General features: G+C 50.2%; 2 protein-coding genes across 2 annotated transcripts; one reads left to right on the forward strand and one right to left on the reverse strand.

Moving 5' to 3' along the window:
* Positions 1-3,819: 3,819 nt before the first annotated feature.
* LOC119275318 (serine carboxypeptidase II-1-like) lies at positions 3,820-6,544 on the forward strand. The gene is made up of 9 exons (XM_037556144.1): positions 3,820-4,273; positions 4,369-4,464; positions 4,563-4,655; positions 4,787-4,872; positions 4,954-5,217; positions 5,418-5,545; positions 5,655-5,750; positions 5,915-6,020; positions 6,123-6,544. Exons 1-9 carry the CDS (start codon positions 3,916-3,918, stop codon positions 6,285-6,287), a joined length of 1,392 nt encoding a protein of 463 aa, XP_037412041.1. The 5' UTR covers positions 3,820-3,915; the 3' UTR covers positions 6,288-6,544.
* A 2,858-nt stretch (positions 6,545-9,402) lies between these two features.
* LOC119275319 (protein PHLOEM PROTEIN 2-LIKE A1-like) lies at positions 9,403-11,417 on the reverse strand. The gene is made up of 3 exons (XM_037556145.1): positions 11,117-11,417; positions 10,904-11,022; positions 9,403-9,914 (listed from the first exon to the last, which is right to left on the reverse strand). The coding sequence occupies exons 1-3, from the start codon at positions 11,354-11,356 to the stop codon at positions 9,539-9,541; spliced, it is 735 nt and encodes a 244-aa protein (XP_037412042.1). The 5' UTR covers positions 11,357-11,417; the 3' UTR covers positions 9,403-9,538.
* Positions 11,418-21,020: the final 9,603 nt, after the last annotated feature.

Below are 21,020 nucleotides of genomic sequence, written 5' to 3' on the forward strand. Positions count from 1 at the left end.
GGCCATACTTCAACAATTAATATAAAGGTCTTAGGCATGGGGACTTCTTAACACTCTTCTCTTTGACCTAGTAGTCGATGCCCTAGCCCTAATCATGGAAATGGCTAAGCAACATGGGATGGTGAAAGGGTGTTAGAAGAGACAATTGAGCAGGGTGTCTATATGATACAATATGTTGATGACACCATTTTTATAATGTGTGATGATAGAGTGCAAATAAACTAAAATTCATTTTGGGTGCTTTTGAGAAAATGTCAAGGCCGACCATTAACTTTCATAAGAGTGAGCTATTCCTTTTTAGGAAAGCAACGAGCAAGTCTGATTTTATCAAGAAATATTTACTTGTCAACTTGGTGTAATGTTTTTGAAATATCTATTCTAGTGATTCCCATTTCTAATGATAGAATCTGAACAAACGTGGGAAAAGAATGTAAAGAAAATCTTGCTACCAAGGCAAGTTGTTGAACATTGTTGGTAGGCTAATCCTTGTTCAAGCATGCCTAATTAGTATCACCTTCTGCATGATGTCTGTTTATCCCATGCATGTTGGAGTCTAGAAGAGGAGTAACTTTTTTACGGTTAGATTTGCTTGTTAAGGGGATGAGGTCAAAAATAAATACCACCTGGTACATTAGGGCAACATTTGTCAGCTAGAAGAACAAGGGGTTTTGGGTGTTCTTAATATGGATATCATGAATAGAGCCCTTGTAGCTAAGTGGTTTTGGAGATTAGACAATGAACAAGGATTGTGGCATCTGTCATCCCCAATAAGTATGTTAAGAATGCATGGTTGTCTTGGTGCCAAATGTAGACTTGGGGACTCTCATTTTGTTCTCGTCTCATGGTTGTGAAGAACATTTTCTACCAACACTACAAAAATAACTAGTCGGGAATGCGGGCAATACCAGGTTTTCGGAGGACTGGTGGATAGGTCCTTGCCCTCTGAAACTAAGCTACCCTAGTTTGCATTACATGTACTTTGATAACAATATTTCAATAGACGATGACTTCTCTATAGGTTTTGATAATATGAAGTTGAGAAAAACTCTGTGGGGAGGATTCTTTGGAGCTCTGAAATAACATTAAAGATCTTTGTGATGATGTTGTTCTTTTGGATAAAAAGGTTACTATGAGATGGATGCTCAATGTTGATGGTGTATTTATCATTGGATCTTTATACCAAAAAAAATTCATTTCAAACTCTATGGCTTGCCAGAAATTTCTTGTGGCAGGTAAAGTTTTCATCTAAAATGAGGTTTTCCGCTGGCTAATAAAAAGGGCAGCCCAATGCAAGTAGCCCCCACTTGCACAAGGTCCGGAGAAGGGTCCGACCACTTCGTCTAATGTTTAAGACAATATTTTGATCAGGAATAACCAATTCATAACGGTGGCAAGGGGTAAAATCTATGTATTTTGTGGACACAATGAAAGACTTGAGCATATGCTTTTCACATGTTATATGTTGCTAGGCTAGTGTGGAGTCTCCTCAAATGTGCATTCAATTTGATATCCATCCCTAGCAATTTACATGATTTATTTCACACTTGGTTGAAATTATTTAGTAAGAATGATAAGTTCATGCATAGTGTGTTGTAGGGCAAAGCCCCAATTGTGCCCAATCTTCACAATTTGGAGATGAAAAAGAGAAGAAACACAAGAACTGAAGGGGACGCATGGGGTAAACTACTCAAAGAACAAGATCCACATCACACATGTGCTCTCCAAGCAAGATACACATAGATCCACAGTCAAAAAGGAGGTAAGTAGATGGTTATTCTCAAACCCTAAGGTGAGCTGAGGTCTTGAGAGATAGATCTTCCCCAAATCTCTAGGAAAGATGGAGGCCTTGGTAATCCCTTGGATTCTTCTCCACTTGGAGGTCTTGATCTCCAGTGGAGAGGGTTGATGAGCAAAGCTCTCTCAAGATGTCTAATTATGCTTTGCTTAACCCTAGAGAGGAGGTAGTGGAGAGGTTATAGTCTAGAGAAAAATAGGGAGGGAGGGGAGGATACAAAGCTACTTGGCCCAAAGTGCATGTAGGTAGGGCCTGAACGCTTGGTTCTTGGCCGTAAGTCCAAGCTCAAGCTGGACTGTCATGATTCCAAGCCAAACATCCAGTGGATGAAGCCCGGTTGAGTCAGAGCTTTCATGTGGTGCGCTCCAGGGGTCAGGCGTCTGGGTAGCAGTCTGGACACCGGGGTTAACGACAAAGCTTCTGTAACCATGCACCCTTCATTCTTACTTCCTTGTCCTCTTGCTCCTCTTCTGCCATGACTTGACATCGTTCCCCTGCTTCTTGATAGTTAATTCCTTGTTACCTGGATGATTGCATAGGGTCACCATTTGAGATAGTAGTCATGTCTCATATGAATGTAGAGGTAGTTCAAGGAGGAGCGAGTTCACCTCGGTTTTTATTGCACATGCACGTTCTCTCCTCATCGGTCCACTTGGTGTGTTGGTGTAGGCCCCTTGGTGATGTCCACGGGGGTGCTCCGCACCATAGTGGGTATGGTCTCTCTGTTATGGACAATATGGGTATATAGAAACATTGTGTGCTTTGAGGAAGAAAACATCAGGACCTTTTTGTGTTGCTTTCATTTGATTTGTCATTCGTTGACCTCCTGGACAATATGGCTAGAAGATCGCTTCGACGAAGGCTTGTTATTTTGTATTTGTTTTCCTACCACATGCATGTCCCTGATGACTATTTTTGGTCATTATAATGAAGTCATTGTCTATTTATTTTAATACGTTTATGTTCAATTGTGGGGTGTTTGTAGGTCTATATCCTGCGAGGTGGAGTATTCAAGCCTTCATTATCCCCATGTGGCTCCTATTTTTTTTTACTTTTGTAATGTATGAACCATACGGTTTCTCTCAACAAAAATCGAAGATGGGTGCCTCCTTTTCGCTAGAAAAAAGCCAGATAAAAATACTCAAGATTTATTCACACAAGTCATAAATCCATTCTAAGAAAATGAAATTAAGGACTTGCTTCATCGACTAGTTTGTACTTTTCGCTGGCTATTGTAAATAACTATTTAGAAACTTTTAAAAGTAAATGATTGTTTAATTAATCAACAAAGCTCCCTTTTCTTCTCTTTTGGGCAAATGCTCTTGCAGCTTATCTTTCGCCTCTCCTTCAAGTGAGCAGGCGGCTAGGGCTTCTGTCTCCCGTCGGCGCCGCCTGTTTTTCTATAGCCTTAGTGCCATGGTGGTGAGGTGGATCCTGGCAGTAGGAGGGCTCCGTTTTTACATGTCCTTGCATAACCTCCATTCTAGTGGTGCATCTAGCATCGTTGGAGGGCGTGTGGACGTGTACATCCGGTGGATCTCGTAAGATTCAATCGATGGTTGTCTTTAATGGACCCGATCTTTTTTCATCTATGTTAGTGTGTCTTCAAGTTGAATTCTTCTGATCTATACTTTTCTTCATCGGCGGCGGTTGTTATTCTGTTGTGTTAGTCCTACAGGGCCTTAGCACGATGACTTTTCGGCTGTCTACTATAATAAGTTTTGCCTGACTCGAGGGATGGGTGATGACGGTGGTGTGACTTTGACTTGTTTCAGTGCTTGCAGCTGTCTTCAGGTTGTCTACAGATGGATATGAATGTAATTTTATTATTTTTACTGTTTGTTGTACTGTCATGATTGATGCGGAATAGATATGAATTTTTTCAAAAAAAAACTCTATTGTTGGTGGAAAAAAATAAATTCAGGTGGCCCATGGACAATGATGAGCTGACGAATGACGATGCAGTTGTCTACGCCACACGATCCAAACAGGAAATGTCCAATTAAACCAAACCACCACTCCACGCCTTGCACGCCTTCCCCCACGCCTCTCACGAGTCGCCATTGGCTCACTCCTCGCAGCACACAGTCCTGGTCCCCGTTGAGCCACCGCGAGCGCCAATGGCGGCGGCCGTGCTGCTGGCCGCCATCCTGGCGCTGTCCCCGCTCCCCCTCTCCCTCGCGTCCCCCTCTGCGGCGGCGGCGGCCGACCGCATCACGCGCCTGCCGGGCCAGCCGCCGGTCAACTTCTCCATGTACTCGGGCTACGTCACCGTCGACGCCGCCGCGGGCCGCGCCCTCTTCTACTGGCTCATCGAGGCCGCCGTCGCGAAGCCCGAGTCCGCCCCGCTCGTGCTCTGGCTCAACGGCGGGCCCGGCTGCTCCTCCGTCGGCTACGGCGCCTCCGAGGAGCTCGGCGCCTTCCGGATCAACGCCGACGGCAGGACGCTCTCCATCAACCCCTACTCCTGGAACAAAAGTATATTCCTCTCTCCTTTCACCGTTCGATCGCCCCGTCCGATCGGCAAATGTGTTGCGCTCTGACACGGGGTGGATCGGTTCGTTGTGTCGCAGTGGCGAACGTGTTGTTCCTGGACGCCCCCGCCGGCGTCGGGTACTCCTACTCCAACTCCAGCTCCGATCTGCTCGCCCCCGGCGACAACAAGACAGGTGAGTTGAGATCAGACTACCTACTTGCCTCATGCTAGCGCTGCACTAGCTCTAGTGGATATGTGTTGTGCTGAATGAACACCAATGCTGCTGTGCAGCTCATGATTCGTACACTTTCCTGGTGAATTGGCTGGAGAGGTTTCCGCAGTACAAGTACCGTGATTTCTACATCGCTGGAGAGAGCTATGGAGGTAAACTGCAACCAAAATTGGTTCATTCTAGCATGGAGGCTCAGTTCTGAATTCAGCAGGAATCATATGTATATGGTTTATGTGCCACAGTGCCTGCATAGTTTACTCTTGCTGCCATGGCTGCTTTTCAGGGCACTATGTCCCTCAGTTGTCTCAGCTAGTGTACAGGAACAACAAGGGAGTGAGGAAGCCCATCCTGAACTTCAAAGGCTTCATGGTCAGAACTTCTTGAGCTCTTCTTTTGGTGCTCTCTTAAACTGTCTGGTCATCTTGTTCTTATATATGGTCTGATATCTAGGTCGGAAATGCGGTTATTGACGATTACCATGATTTCGTTGGAACATTCGAGTATTGGTGGACGCACGGGCTGATCTCTGATGACACCTATCAGAAGCTGCAGTTGGCTTGTGAATTCGATTCATCTGAGCACGCTTCCGATGCATGCAACAAAATTTATGATGTTGCTGAAGCTGAGGAAGGCCCGATCGACGCATACAGCATCTACACACCTACCTGTAAGAAGACCTCGCTTCATAGGCGAAGGCAAATCAAGGGCCGCAGGGTGAGCTTATCTATTACTGAAACTATAGTTCTGCTGATAACTAAGCTAGTACTGTAGCAGAATGGTATGTTGGTACATTTGATTACTAATAAGTACTATGCAGCTGTTTAAAGTACTGTTTAGACTCATCTCCGATTCCTATAGAACATAATAACATTTCATATTGTGCCTCCTAACAATATTTTTTGTTTAAAATGTAGCCCTGGTTGCCAAGAGGATATGACCCCTGCACTGAACAGTACTCCACGAAGTACTATAATCTACCAGAAGTGCAGAAAGCTTTTCGTGCCAATGTCACTGGAATACCGTATGCCTGGACCGGCTGCAGGTCTGTTCAACTGGTTTCATCTTGTTTTACTCACAACTAGTTCACCGTGCCTGACCATAAAGCCTGCTTGTTAATGAAAGTTTGCACTAAACTTATCCATATTTCACAGTGATGTCTTGTTTGAATATTGGAAAGATTCGCCGAGGTCCATGCTTCCTATTTACCGTGAACTGATTGCAGCTGGTATAAGAATATGGGTCTTCAGGTACACCAAATTTATATTGAAAACATGATTTATGCTGGATCATAAATCCTTAACAATGGTGCCAATGTTGATATGTATGATCATCATTGACTGTATGGCTCACTGTATTAAGTAGCCCGCCTGTCCTTCTGAGGTGTTAATTGTTTAAATTGGAAATTTGACAGTGGTGATGCCGATTCCGTAGTACCGCTCACTGGTACAAGATACTCCATTGATGCACTATATCTTCCGACTGTCACTAATTGGTATCCGTGGTATGATGAGGAAGAGGTTAGTCAGAAACAGTACTAAAGCAACACCGCCAGTTTTATTCCCCTGTTCACTTTGCTACATCTATGCTCACCATTCTCTAATGGTGTGGATCTTGCTTAGGTTGCTGGTTGGTGCCAAGTGTACAAAGGTTTGACGTTGGTGACAATCCGAGGTGCAGGACATGAGGTTCCCCTCCATCGTCCACGGCAAGCCTTGAAGCTTTTTGAGCATTTCTTGCAAGATAAGCCCATGCCTCGGCCTGTACCTAGCATTCAGTCATTTTAGAGTTTTCTTCCACTTAAAATGGAAGATCAGTGCATGAAGCCATGCTGTACAATTTCAAGTTCGGTTCCCACATTTTCAGTTGAACAGATTTTCTCTGTTCATTTGATATTGGTTGAGAAATCGGAACAGAATCCCATTAAATTGGGACAATTAGAGCTTTGTTTTCAGTTTCATGAGCTCTGAGGTCACAATGTAATTTGAATCATACTTGCTTATTTGACACAATAAAATGTGACCATGCTACTGTTATCTGTTAAGCAACTGTACCACCCTTGATCATGTTGCAAGCTTGAATTCTCCTTGACCCTGTTGCTGGCATGATCCGACCAATCAGACAAACATGTCAAGGAACGTGTTAAGCTTGTAATGTGTTAACCTAGCTGAGTGGTGATTTATAAGCTTTGTGCCTTCTCTAAGTCAGTCCTCTGTAGCGACTTGTATTTAGATAAATATTTGAGTAATTTTGGGTCAGCTTGGCATATGTTACAGAAAGAACAGAAGTTAGTGCAGCACTAAATAAATGACAGTCTTTTCGTAGTCAGACAACCAATACTCAGTGGTTTATATCAAGCAAGGAAACATACTCAGTGATGAGGATCCCCCTCTTCCACTGCCCACCATCATACTCAAACCTGGAGATCTCAGCCTCTCCCATTCTGCCTCGTGTGGATTAACCTCCCCAGCCTTGAGCTGCAGCCACTTCCCCTGGGCTTCTCATGCAGGTTCTCCTTGTGCTGCTGGATTGTGCCGTCAGCGTCGGGGAACTTGAGCCGGAGTTTATGCCGGGTCGTTGGGCATCACCTTGAAGAAAAGCTCATAGGTTCCTCCTGGTGTGAGATGGGACAACTCCAGCTTCCCTTGGACCTCGAGCCAGTTTTGCAGCACTACCGTCTTGATTTCGGCTTCGGGGTTGCTGATGGTACCATCATCAGGTTCAGAACGGCACGGTTAGTACATATAATTCCTGAGGAAGATGGTTGAACAACTGAAAATAGTTATGTTGTTACTGTTAAGTCTTAACTACCGTTCTTCTTTCAATACTTGCCAAGTCCAGCATTTGGGGTCTTCGCTCCATGTGATGGATCTGTTTTAAGGCTGTAACCGAAGGATCACAGCAGCTGTACAACCGTGAAGTGTAATACCATCATCCCCTGTGCATTATTCTCTTCTCCTTCCGCCGTGCCATATATCTACCAGGAGGAGAAGTCTTCCTCTCCGTTTCGTGTCCGTCCATGAATCCGGTCCTGACTAGAACCTGACTTTCCTTGTCCCTCTGAATAAATACTCAATGGTCCTTCCTTGGAGGACGATCGTCAAGGCCTGTGCGAGATCCAGATCCACCATGTCGCTCAAAGGCTATGACGAGGCCTCACTACGTCCGCCGGCGGCAGATGATGATGCGGCGGCGAGCGACTCTGACTGGGACTGGGGGGAGGTCCTCCTGGACAGGGCCGCCTACATGGCCGACAAGGAGAACCACACCACCGCCGACTGCCAGTTCACCCGGGACCTGGACGGCAAGCAGATCAATCTGCGGGTCACCCTTTGCCTCGCCCAGCCGCCCCGCGTCTCCCACTTCTGCTGCCTCGCTAACTGCCCCGCCGATCACGGCAAAGAGGAAGAAGAAGAAGACACCCCCCGCTTGTTCGTCGGCGAGCCATGGATGATCGCCACGGACGGCGAGCTCGCCCTCTTCACTCTCTGCCACGGAGACGACCGTTGCTCCCGCACCCGCATAGGCAACCACGACTACTTCGTCTACTACTCGGCACCCTCGCCGTCGGGGAAGCCGCGGCTCACCCGGCTCCCGCAGCTCAGCGACGGCATGCTGCCAACCATGGGAACTCTCTGCTTCTGCGCCAGTGATATTGGCATCGTGCGTTACTGCCGCAGCAACAACGAGGATGATGCTGATGCCTACAGGATCGCGACGCTCGCCTACGACTACTTCTGCCCGGACCATTCCGGATACTACCTGTGCACCTACGACTCCGAGGCCAGTTTCTGGAGCCGCAGGCCGGCTGCTTCTCCGCAGCCGCCGCCGCCGGACGACTACAGCTGCGACATGGTCATCGCCATTGATGGTGTCATGGGTTGGGTCGACCTGTGGAGGGGCATGCTCCTCTGCGACGTGCTCGCCGACGACACCCCCTGCACCCTGCTTTGCTATCTCCCCCTTCCCAAGCCAAGACAGCCGCGGAACCATCTCCCTCTGGGCACCGACATGGCGTACCATTTCCGGGACATCGTCTCAGTGAAAGACTCCGGCATCATCAGGTTCGTCGACCTTCAGGTCCACGCCGAGCCCGGCCGGCGCTCGCAAACCCCTAGTGGCTGGACGGTGGTCACATGGACCTTGGAGGGGCTCGATGGGGGCCTGGGATTGGATGACCTGCGTTTCAAGGAGGAGTACCAGCTCAGCTCTCGTGAAATCTCCAACTATCGCTTGCCCCAGTCTCTCTTTGTTTGCAAGCCCATCCTCAGCTCCCACGAAGACGGCGTCCTGTACCTCCTGACCAATGCCAGCAGCCAGGACGTCGAAGGTGATTGCTGTTGACATCAAGAAGAATGAGCTGCTGAGGGTGGCGGATTTCGACATGCAGAGACCCAACGTCTACATGCGCACCACCATCTCCAGCCATCTCAAGCCCCCCTACCATTGCCTCCCAGGTGATGATAATAAAACTGTTGCAGGCTTGAATTCTCCCTGACCTTATTGCTGACATGATCCAATCAACAAACATGATCCATTGCCTTTCCCATGCTTGTTAACCTAGTTGTGGTGATTTCTAAGCTTTGTGCCTTCTCTAAGTTGTCCTCTGTAGCAACTCGTATTCAGATAAATAAATGTTCGAGTAATTTTTGGTAAGCTTGACATATGTTACAGAAAAACAAAAATTAGTGTAGCATTGAATACATGATACTCCCCTCCGTTCTTTTTTATAAGACGTTTCAGACAGCGACATTGAACTGTTTTGGGCGCTGTCTGAAATATTTACAACGTCTTATGAAAGTGAACACTGGAAGTAGTATTATTTTAGTCAGATAGCTAGTACTCAGAGGTTTATAGTAACCAAGGAAAGTGATATAAGAATCTTTCTAGTGCAACTTTTTCTTCAAGACATAACATTCATTTAGAACTTTTGATATTTTGTAACAGTGAAAATATTATTCCCATGCATCAAACTGATCTTATCATAGTCAACAAACAACAGCAAATGATGGTTGGTAACAAAACAAAACCATATCCTTCATTCTTTTGGGATGATCTTGATGCCCTTGATGAGGAGCCCCCTCTTCCACTGCCCACCATCATACTCAAACATGGAGATCTCTGCCTCTCCATTCTGCCCCTTGTGCGGCTTAACCTCCCCAACCTTGACCTGCAGCCACTTCCCCCTGGGCTTCTCCTCCAGGTTCTCCTTGTGCTGCTGGATCGTACCGTCGGGGAACTTGAGCCGGAGGTTCACCGGCGTCGACCATCCGTAGGCTGGGTCATTGAGCTTCACCTCGAAGAAGACCTCGTAGGTGACTCCTGGTGTGAGAAGGGACAGCTCCAGCTTCCCTTGGACCTCCAGCCAGCAGACGTTCTGCAGCGCCACCGTCTCGATTCCGGCTTCGGCCTCGCTGATTTGAACATTTCAGGTTCAGAACATCAGGTTAAGTATGTATATATACACATTTTTTAGGGATAAGTATATTTTTCATCCCTCAACTCTTTCGGAAGTATAGAAATGGTCCCTCAACTCAAAAACCAGCAAACTTTAGTCCCCCAACTTTCAAAACCGGATAAATTTAGTCCCTCATACCGCTTTTGGATTTTTTTTGCTGACGTGGAGTGGTTTTTGATTGAAACTGAATGGGACCAACCTGTCAGTGACCGAAACTGGAACTAAGAAAAAAATAGAATGGCACGCAAAAGAACTCTTCTGGTGCGGTGTGACTCGAATCGAACCGATGATCTATCTCTTCGAGCGCGCACGCGCTAACCACCCAGCCAAGTAAACGACAGCGAATATACAGATTTACTTTATATATTATTTATGGAAACGCACCCGGCATGATAACAGCTATATTTTTATATATTGTTATACTCTAACACCGAATCTCCTGCTGGGTACGCAGATGAGTTAGCTATATGAGTCCTGAAAAGAATTACTAACATATATGTAGAGAACTGAAACTGCAAAAAAAAGAAAAATCGCTTTTAAATGAATTAATATCAACATTATTGTGAACATGTTTACCAAATACCATGTTGGTGTAGTGGTTAGCTAGTGCATTATCTTGCTTATGGTCTCAGGTTCGAAACTTGTGTATGCAATTTATTTTTATAATAAGCTATTATTCTTTCTTCTTGACCTGACAAGTGGGCCCTGCACATTTGCACGCTGACGTGGCAGCCTAGCCTGTATGATGTATCTTGTTTTAGTCAAAACCACTTCATGTCAGAAAAAATCACGTGAAAGCGGTATGAGGGACTAAATTTATCCGGTTTTGAAAGTTGAGGGACTAAGTTTTGATGGTTTCGGAGTTGAAGGACCATTTGTATACTTTCGAAAGAGTTGAGGGATGTAAAACATACTTATTCCCATTTTTTATGATTATTAACTAACCTTCCTTCTTTCAGGGGGTGCCAAGTCCAGTATTTGGGGTCTTCGCTCCAGGTGATGTGCAGGCCTCTGGGGAACAGCATGAAGCAGTTGTGCCTGGTCCTCTCATCTACCCAGTACTTCTGCACCATCGCAAAAAGTTTGAAGCGTGTTCAGAAAGCAAAATCTTATGATATTGTACACCATATATCAGTTCAATGTTGAGAAGAAGTATACCTTTGTTTTCCCGGCCAAGAAGATCCCGGTGGAGACCTGATCTTCCAGCGCGGCTACGTCGGCGACATTCTCCCCGGCGACGATCTCCCGGAGCATGTGAGGAGCCGGCGCCCTCTTGGACTGGGCCTGGTTGGCGGTGTCGGAAGTAGTAGAAGCGCTGAGCGCCGCCGGCATGACACGGCCATCGCCGGTGGGCGACGAGGCGGTGGACGCCTCCTGTCTCGACGGCGCCGCCCCCATGGTTCGTCTGAAGTCTGAACTTCTAGTTGGGTGCAAGCAACAGTTCAAGCAGGTCGTAGCGTATATATAGCTGCAGGTTGGCTAGAAGCCTAGAAGCATTACGGTTTCGTCGTGGTAAAGGAGTGAAGACGGAATTTGATGACCTTTTCGCGCCTACGGTCGTGCGTCGGTCGGCATGCGAGAGCTGTCCCAAGATGATAATGTTGGCTAGGAAGAAGGCATCGGGATAACATTAACAGCGGCCGAGAAAATGCGGCGGAGAACATCAGATTCGGTAAACTCTGCCTTTTCCTCCCGCTCTGAGCTGAGCTCGGCATCTGATTCCATGATCCAGGGGATGAAGCTTGTGCCACGCACGGAAGAATCCGCCTTCTTTTTCGCAGCATGCTGCTGTAGCATTGATGCTTCGGTCGATGGTATTGTCGCGACACACGGAGCGACGCGTCGTCAAGGCGGATAGAACCAACTATGTCCTGATTGAAGTGTGATTGGAGTTGCTCCGAGGACGCAAACCTGTACCCATTTCTCTTTCAGTGTAGGCAGAAACTTCACGGATGCGCTTGGTACCTTTTTATTTTGTGGTTAATGGGTGCCATATGGTTCTTGCGATGAACCAGTCGACAAAAACGGACTTTGGTTTGCTTTTTGTTCGTTTGGGCGGCGCCCAATCAGCCGACACATTTCATCCACGTGGCCTGTATGCGGTCATATTATATGCTTCTCTGTAAAATAATATAAGAGGGTTTTTAGTGATCTAAACGCTTTTATATTAGTTTACAATTCTAAACATTACCTAAATTTTAAATCACATATTTTTATACATCACAATATTAATGGTTTATAATCAAATGAAAAGGAAAAGGATTGTGTTCAACCGACGGATCGGTGTATTCCGTCTGCCTCCTTCTACTCGGGCCACATGTCCTCTAAGCCCCACGCCTTACCTTATCTCCAGAAAGGTCAACATCATCACACCTTATCTTCTCGCTCTATTGGTTTGTCTCCATCCCTGGATCTCGAGCGCCTGCCATGCTTGTGCCGCCGTCCCACCAGTGAGAAGCCACGCCCCGCCTCCTCTTCTTTTTCATCTCCTCCTCTTCCTCTTTCCTCCTTCTCCCTCTACTCGAACCTCGCAGCCCCTCAGTCCCTCTCCAGATAGCATGGCCGTGGGTTACTGTGCTCGAGCTCTTACGGGGAGGTCACGCGTTGCGGTCTCTCACCGGCCGGCGAGCACTTCTTTCCGCCCCCTTTTTTTTGGAACGAAGACGCTAGAAGCGTCCGGCTTTAACTTAATAAAGCCCATAAGGCAGCAGGTTCAAACGATTACAAACTTAGTAAGCTAAAGAAAGTATCAACGGTCCACGACCGGCACGGTGAAGGACATAAGGTTCATCGCGGCGTCAATATTACAGCCATCCAAACAGATCAGCGCGACGACCAAGCTAACAGACTTGCCACAAAAGTCACTCCAAAAACATCTTCAGCTCGCCGGATCCTGTCTTGCTTGCGCCTGAATCGCCTTGATGCGTGCCATGGCTTCTGACATGCGCTCAGCGTCGCGCTCCTTCCTCAGAGGGGTCCACATCTGCAAAAATAGATGGCATTTAAAGATCATGTCTGCAGGATGGTGAGGAATTTTTTTCTCGATCGTAATCTTGTTACGCCTCGTCCAAATAGCCCATAGCAGCGCCCCTACGCAACGCCAAGCTATTCTACTTGTAGTCCCTTTTGTGGACTTGAGGATGGAAACAAGTTGGTGCCCCGAGGCAGGATTCCAGTCCGTGTGGAAGGCCTCCCGAGCCGCACTCCACGCGAACCTGGCCAAATGACATCTAAAAAATACATGGTTCGCATCTTCGCCTAGTCCGCAGATCGAGCAAGTACCATCAGCCGGACCATTTCGTTTGGCCACATTATCTGACGTAGGCAGCCTATTCCTAAGCATTTGCCACATGAAGATTTTTATCTTCAAAGGCAGGCCTGCCATCCACAGCCCCTTAGCTATATCAAGCGCTGGCCCTTCTGTGAGCTTGTTATACAGGGACTTAATCAAAAAATTTCACGAAGCAGTCAGGCTCCACTCTAGCGTGTCAACCGTCGTCCCTAGACGGTTGACACCGATCTGCTGTATCAGCCCATCCCAAGACGCACGCTCTTCGTTCGAAAGGGGCCGCATAAAGTGGATCGCTGGAGGATCGGTTCGGATTGCCTCCCCAACTAAGACGTTAGTGTTAGTGGCTATCCGATATAGGTTGGGGTGGCTTTGCCAAAGGGGGAATGCACCCAGCCAATGGTCGAGCCAAAACCGGGCTGATTGGCCATTGTTAATCTGAAATTTGGCCCCTATGTCAAAAGTCGGTCGCACCGCTTGGAGCCCTCTCCAAAACACGGAGCCGTTGGCCGAGGCAGTGAAGGGGTACCCGTTCGGGAAGTACTTGGCCCTTAACAGTCTCGCCCAGAGCCCCGACTCATCTTGGGCCAACCGCCACCACCATTTGGCAAGGAGGGCGACGTTCATCAGTTTGGAATTGAGTATTCCCAATCCACCATATTTTTTTGGCCTACACACAACCGCCCATTTGACTAGGTGGTATTTCCTCTTGATTCCAGTTCCTTCCCAAAAGAATCGGGCTCTCGGAGTGTCTAGCTTAGCGTGAACGCCGTTAGCTAGTAGGAACATCCCCATTGTGAAAAGGGGAAGAGAAGAGAGGCTCGAGTTCGTCAGAATAAGCCTTGCGGCAGAGGACATGAATCTCCCGCGCCACGGCCTTACCCTGTTGGCTACTTTCCCGTACAGGGGCTCCCACTCAAAAATCGAAAGTTTCCGGTGAGATATAGGAAGCCCAAGGTACTTAATTGGAAAGCTCCCCAGCTTGCAATTAAGTAGGTTTGCGACACGTGTGCTGTGCTGGTCTTCCATCCCCATGGTAATGACCTCACTCTTAAGAAAGTTAATCTTGAGTCCGGAGAGGAGCTCAAAAGCTAAAAGCAAGAGCTTTATCGTAGCAATACTATGGTCGTCCGGGTTAAACAGCAGCAGAGTGTCGTCTGCATATTGGAGGTGTGTCACACCACCTGGAATGAGGTGTGGGACAAGCCCCTTGATGTGTCCCGCCTCCCTGGCTTTGGACAGTAGGGCAGCCAAAGCGTCCGCCACAAAGTTAAAGACGAGAGGGGAAACAGGGTCGCCTTGCCTAAGGCCTTTCCTATTACGAAAGAACTTACCCATATCTCCATTGACAATAACCGAGGTGTTGCCACTCGAGATCAGATGCATGATCCGGTGGACGAACCCTGCCTCAAAACCCTTTTTGAGGAGGACCTCCCGTACAAACTCCCAGTTTACACGATATTACGCTTTTTCGAAATCTAGTTTGAGGATGACACCCTGGCCCCGCGATCGTTTCAACTCATGGATTATCTCTGTAAGGGCAATAGGCCCTTCCAGGATGTTCCTGCCTTTAAGGAAAGCGGTCTGACTAGTGCTAATGACACGTTGAGCGACCGACGCTAACCTAGAAGCATAGGCCTTGGCACAAATCTTGAAAGGAACATTTATGAGCGTGATCGGCCGGAACTGCTTAATTGATTCTGCCCCTTTAACCTTGGGGATCAAGCAAATAGCCCCATAATTGAGACGCGACAGGTCCACCGAACCAAGGGTGAAACCGTTGAGAATCGCTAGAAACAAGTCCCTAAGCGTCGGCTAAAACCGCTTGAAGAACTCCACTGGCCATCCATCTGGTCCAGGAGCCGTGCCGTTCTTCATACCAGCTAGCGCACGATCGAGCTCTTGGGGCGAAAAGGTCACCATCAAGGCGTCGTTTTCCTGCTGCGAAACACGCTCGTGCAGACCCCAAAAGTCTTCCCTGAGACTTAAACTCTTTGCTTCGGCTGTTCCCAATAGCTCGACGAAGAAATCAAAGATGTGCTTAACTATTTCGTTTTGGGTGACCAGGGTCCCGCCCTCCGACTAGAGCCTAAGAATCGTGCTCTTGCGCTTACGACCATTAGCGTAAGCGTGAAAGTAGCCCGTGTTGGTGTCGCCTTTCACGACCCACTTGACGCCGCCCCTGCGGCGCCAATACTCCTCCTCCGCCCTGAGAATAGCCAGGACTTGGTGCTCTAAGGAGTATCTATACTCCCATTCGTCCCCTGAGAAGGCTCTCACGTCCGCCTGCGCGTCGAGGAGAGCGATTTCATCCACGATGCGCTCCCTAACCCTTCTAGATTCGCTGCCATGATTGGCCCCCAAACCCCTGAGGAAAGCCCGTAAGGCGGCAGCCGCAGAGGACCAGAACTCTACTGGTCCTCTTTGGTGGCCAACCTGGTTACTAATCAAGGACCAACGATCCGTGACAAGTTGGCAGAAACCTTCATGCTCGAACAACGCAGTCTCAAAAAAGAATCTACGGCTACGACGTACATTTCCCTCCCCTGAGGATAGGATCAGAGGTACGTGGTTTGATCCAATGCGCGTTTCAGCCACTAAGGTACAGAGGGGAAACAAGACCTCCCAGTCACTTGAACAAAAAACACGGTCAAGTACACATCGCACTGGCTCCCGCTGTTTGTTCGTCCAAGTGTATCTTGCCCCTGTACGCGCAATCTCCCTAAGAGCAGCTGCCGCGATGACATTATTGAACAAGGTCACCCTAGCCTAGTCAATGTTGTCGTTGCTCTTATCCGCCCCCGAGCGGATCAAGTTAAAATCGCCTCCCACCAGAACTGGTAAGTTGGACGCTTGTTTGGCCCCAACCAAAGCTGTGAGTTCTCCCAAGAACTCAGCAGACCTCGCATGATTAGCCGGCCCGTACACACTTATGATCACCCAAGATGCAAGGGAAACCCGGTGACGAACAGTGGCAGCGATATAAAACGAACCAGATTCCCACAGAATTACATCGCAAGCGTCTTTATTACAGTCCATCAATTGACCACCAGAAAGGCCCGCAGAAGGAGTCCAGAACCAATCAAAACGCTGGAGCGGATTGTACGCCAAAAGATCTCTAAACGAAAAATCGGCCTTAATTGTATCCTGGAGCGCGACAAAGTCGATACGTTCTTTGGACATATACTCTCGTAATTGCGTACGCCGCCCCACATGCCCGCAACCGCGGATATTCCAAAAGATGTATCGCATCAAATGATCCGGTTGCGCAGGCGAACTCCACGGGAGCTAACCGCCTTGGCCACACGCTTCCTAGCCGGCGCCCGGGTGGAAGAGGGCAAGTCCGAGGCCATCCCGGCCTCGTATCCCTCGATGGGCAGAGCGACAGCACTAGCCCCTACTGGTGGTGAAGACTGGCCGTCCATGGGCTGAACTGCCACGTCCCTGGCAGCAGCAGCCGCAAGGGCGGCCTGAGCTTCTTCACGCGCGCGCACTAACGGAATAATGTCCAAAGTCGAAGAATCTAGCGCAACACCACTATCGTGAAGAATCTCAGCAAGATGCTCGTCGGAAAACGCATTCAGAATCTTAAAAGAAGGGGTAGGGTTACCTGCAACATCCATGTTTTTGTCAGCGGCACAGAGCTTGGCACTTTCCAGAGAAGTCATGTCCCCAAGCTTGGCCTTGGCGCGTGCGCTTGGAGCTCGAGATGCCACCGGGGTTGCCCTTGTACGCTTGTCCTTGGTTGCCGGTCCAGAAGCCACCAAAGCCGCCCCCAACTCGCCCCCCAACGCCGCCGCCGACCCCGTTGCAGCCGTGTCCACCGTCTTACACCCAGCCTTCCGCCCAGCAGTCTTCTTGGCCTGGCGGCCGGAGCCGCTCGACAGACGCCTGTCCGAGGCCGGAGTGGGGACCGAGTCCATGAGGACGCAGTCCAACCCCGAGCCCCCTCCGCCCTCTGGAGAGGCAGGCAAGGCCTCGGTCTCCCTGGCCACCAGCGACAGAGGCATTGTCGCAACCCCAAGCCCTTCGAAGGACGGGTCCAGAGAGCGATCAAGGGGAGGAAGGCTTACGGCCGTGTCTTGAGTCGCGATCACCCCCAGTTTCTCCCAAGTCTCAGTATCTATCGAAATATCTTGGATGCTATCTTCATGCTCGTCAGCCAGCTCGCCCATCACCGCATCCGTATCAACCACCCTCACTACGGAGCCAGCCGTCTCCTTCTGTGGCACCACCGTCGGAGCAATGGGCACAATCGCACCAGTGGCAGCCACCTTGGAGGAATTGCCCGCGTGTGGCCCAGGCTTGTGAGGCCCGCCCTTGCCATGCTGGCTGTCAGGCGGGGGAGCGAAGTGGTCCGCCCCCGGAGCCCCTCCCCCAACCCCCAGCCGCCGCGGCAGCTGCTCCAGCTCAACCCTGATCTGGTACCCTTCGTGGTTGAACCACACCTCCACTATGCCATTCAGCTTGGCCGGAGTCTTGCAAGCCAGTTTCATCCTCACCGGACCCAATTTAATGATGGAGAGCTCGTCGACCACGATAGGCCGCCCCAACATCTTGAAAGCCTCCTTGATTTGCTCGATCTTGCGATGTTTCTCAGGGATCCCATGGAGCCGCACCCATACTTCTGGCATCACCATTGGTGGGATCACCTCGTGCACCACATCTCGCACCCTAGCGGTGATGTCGTTAATTGAGAGGAACAACTTGCCACTTGTCCGAGCCATATGAAGGAGATCTGCCGAGGGGAAAACCACCATGAAATCGTCTTCTCCCACTTGAGTGACTTGCCAGTCCCAATCCCCCGTGACCATGTGCTTGAGCTCCTGCTTGAGGACCCGCAGGTTCAGGCGGCCCGGCTCTGCAGAGAGAATCGCAGCATTGCCGACCGAGAGCTGCCGAGGACCGTCGGACTCCGCCTCCTCTTCGAACTGCAGACAGAAGAAGCCCTCCCCTGAAATTGCACTTCCCATGATCTGTAGGCTTGGCTGCCGCCCCCTCATCGGACAGTGCGCAGATGCGTGTCCCTCTTCCTTGCAAAGCACACATAGGGGCTGAAATTTGCACTTAGACTGATAGTGACCTAGCCTGCCGCACTTGAAGCACTCCACATCCATCGCCTCCGACGCGTCCTCCACCGGAATGGGCTCGCCCGTTGTGCCCTTCGCGCTTGGGGGAAGAGACACCGCCAGAGGTTCGGTCGCCGCCCTGGGCTTCTTGGCCAGAGGATCCCCATGGCCACCACCATAGTTGGGGAGATCCGCTGTCTTGCGCTCGAGCTCCCGGCGCCGAGCCAACTCCTTTTTCTTCTTGCTTCGCTCCTGCTGCTGGATCCACCAAGGGGGAGGAGGACCCCAACCCCCCTCGTGCCCCTCTTGCTCGTGGCTCCGCTCAGATCTGTCGCTCCGTCTTGCACGCATCTCTTTCTTCGCCTTCTCTCGCAGGTCGCGCTCACGCCGCCGCTCCCCATCCGAGACCGGAGGCTCCATTGGCCTCTTCTCTGCACGCCGCCCGCTCATCACCGCCGCCGCAAACGAAGTGGAGAGAGGAAGAGGTGGGGAGATGGGATGGATGGAGCGAGCGAGGTGAGCCCAGCGCCGCACCTCTTTTCTGGATGCAGGAAACCCTAGCGCGGGGTCGAGGCATCCGCGGCGCAACCATAAATAGGCGCCAGCGCGGGGCCGAGGCCGAGGCAGGCCCGACGCGGGCCGGTCAGAACCAACAGGACCACTTAGAGCCAGTCCCCCGGGCCCAGGAGGCACTCTGTCCCCCACTTGACTTGGGCCGCCGACCCCCACCAGCCTTGATGAGTGGGCCGGCCCACGGTCCACCTGCCCCTCGACAGCCCCGGGCCCAGTGCCAGCAACCCTAGCCTCAAGGGAGACAGATCCGACCGCCGCCGCCTGCGGCACGGCCGCCGACCGCCGCCGACGCCGGCAGGCACGACCACTCCACCTCCGAGTCCACCGGAGCCAGGAGTGCAGCCGCCGCCCTCTCCCGGATGCCCCGCACGGCACCCCCGGAGACATCGAGCCCCTGCCCGGAGTCAAAGAGGGTCTCCAAGCACGGACTGCGACCTCGCGCGACCCCCGTCCGCCCGGAGCGAAACGGCGGCACGCCCTCGCGGCGCCGCTCCCCTGCGCGTGCGCACATGCCACAAAATCACCAAGCGACGACCTCGCCGGCGCCAGAGTCCTAGCCTCCGCCGCCGAATCCACGACCTCCTTGTCCTCCGAATCGAAATCAGCCAGCGCCCAGAAGCGGCCTCCCACTAACGCCAGCACCGCGCCTGCCCCCATGGCCGGCCCCGCCCTCGGCGGAGAGGAGCTAGCGCCTCGCCGGACCACCTCCCAGCCCTTGCTGGCCGGAGCCAAAGGCGACCGGGGCGGGGAGCCCGGGCCGTCGCCAGGAGGAGAGCCTAACGGTCTGCTCATTTCGAATCTCGTCGAGCCGCCGTTGGTCCTCTTTCCGCCCCCTTGACCCCCGCTTTAGCACTTCCTGTGTGTCGGGCCCGAGGCATGGTGCCACAACAGTTGCTCCCGTGGCACGAAGGCGATGCTAGCTCCTATTTCTGCTACAGTGGCGTTGTTGCAAATCTTGGCATGATTGACTACTATGCCGACACTATTTTTGTAAAAATAATCCTGCAACAAGACCTCTGTTGCAGAAAATAAAACTGCAACAGAATGCCTATTGCGAAATAATTGAAGCAAGGCCTCTGTTTCCAAAAAAAACTATAGTAATAAAACTTTTGTTGCAAAAATAATTAATTCGCAACAAAACTTTTGTTGCAAAAAAACTATAAAAAAACCTGTTGCCAAAAAAAAGCTGCAACTTGACCTATGTTTGCAAAAATTTCTGCAACATGACCCGTGTTGCAAAAAATTTCTGCAACACAACCTATGTTGTAATGGTGGAGAGTGAAGTCCGGGCGCTCAATCCAACAGATCTCACGGCTCACACGGTGATTGATATTTTAAAAGGGACAAGTATATTTTTTATCCCTCTATTCTTCCCAAGTATAGAAATGGTCCCTAAACTTCAAAACCGGTAAACCTTGGTCCCTTATTAACTTCTCAAACCAGATAAGTTTAGTCCCACATATCATTTTTGGTGGTTTTCATCTCATGTGGACATGGTTTTGACTAAAATTTTGACATGTCATTCGGGTTTGACTGCCACATCACTTTCCACTTCAGCACCATGCCGCCATGACCCGTGTGGAGCATGACCAGGACCGTCATTGTCCGGCCGATGTTCGCCGTCGTGTACCGCCTGGAGAAGGAGGCATACCTATGCAACGGCCACAGGATGGTGGAACACCTTGTCCCCGATGATCAGAAGTCGGAGCTACGGATGCTCGCCTGCATGCACGGCACAAGCCCTCGTGCATGTGCTGCACCTCTATGCGTGCAAGAACGCCCGAGCAAGCACCGAGAGCGTCATTGGTACGTGCTCTCGCTGCTGCTCGTTGCCTCTCACCGCTAGTCCGTGCAGACTCATGGGGCCTTCATTCTAACTCCTTCAGCAAGTGTGTCGAGGGTTGCCACCGTGGCCCAATCGCAACTCCGTGCACCATGAACACGTGTATTACTCGCGTGTTCTAGCCGGTACAAATCAAAGGGAACAACGTCAAGTACGTGCGTCCACTGGCGGAGCTAGACAAGATACTCAGGGGGGGCCAAACATAAAACATGGATGTTTGAGGGGGGCAAAGGCTATAAGATTTCTAATCTAATCAGTTCCTACTTTTTTTCTTCCTAATTTTGTCCA

This window comes from Triticum dicoccoides, chromosome 3B (assembly GCF_002162155.2).
Source record: "Triticum dicoccoides isolate Atlit2015 ecotype Zavitan chromosome 3B, WEW_v2.0, whole genome shotgun sequence".
NCBI lineage: Eukaryota > Viridiplantae > Streptophyta > Magnoliopsida > Poales > Poaceae > Triticum > Triticum dicoccoides.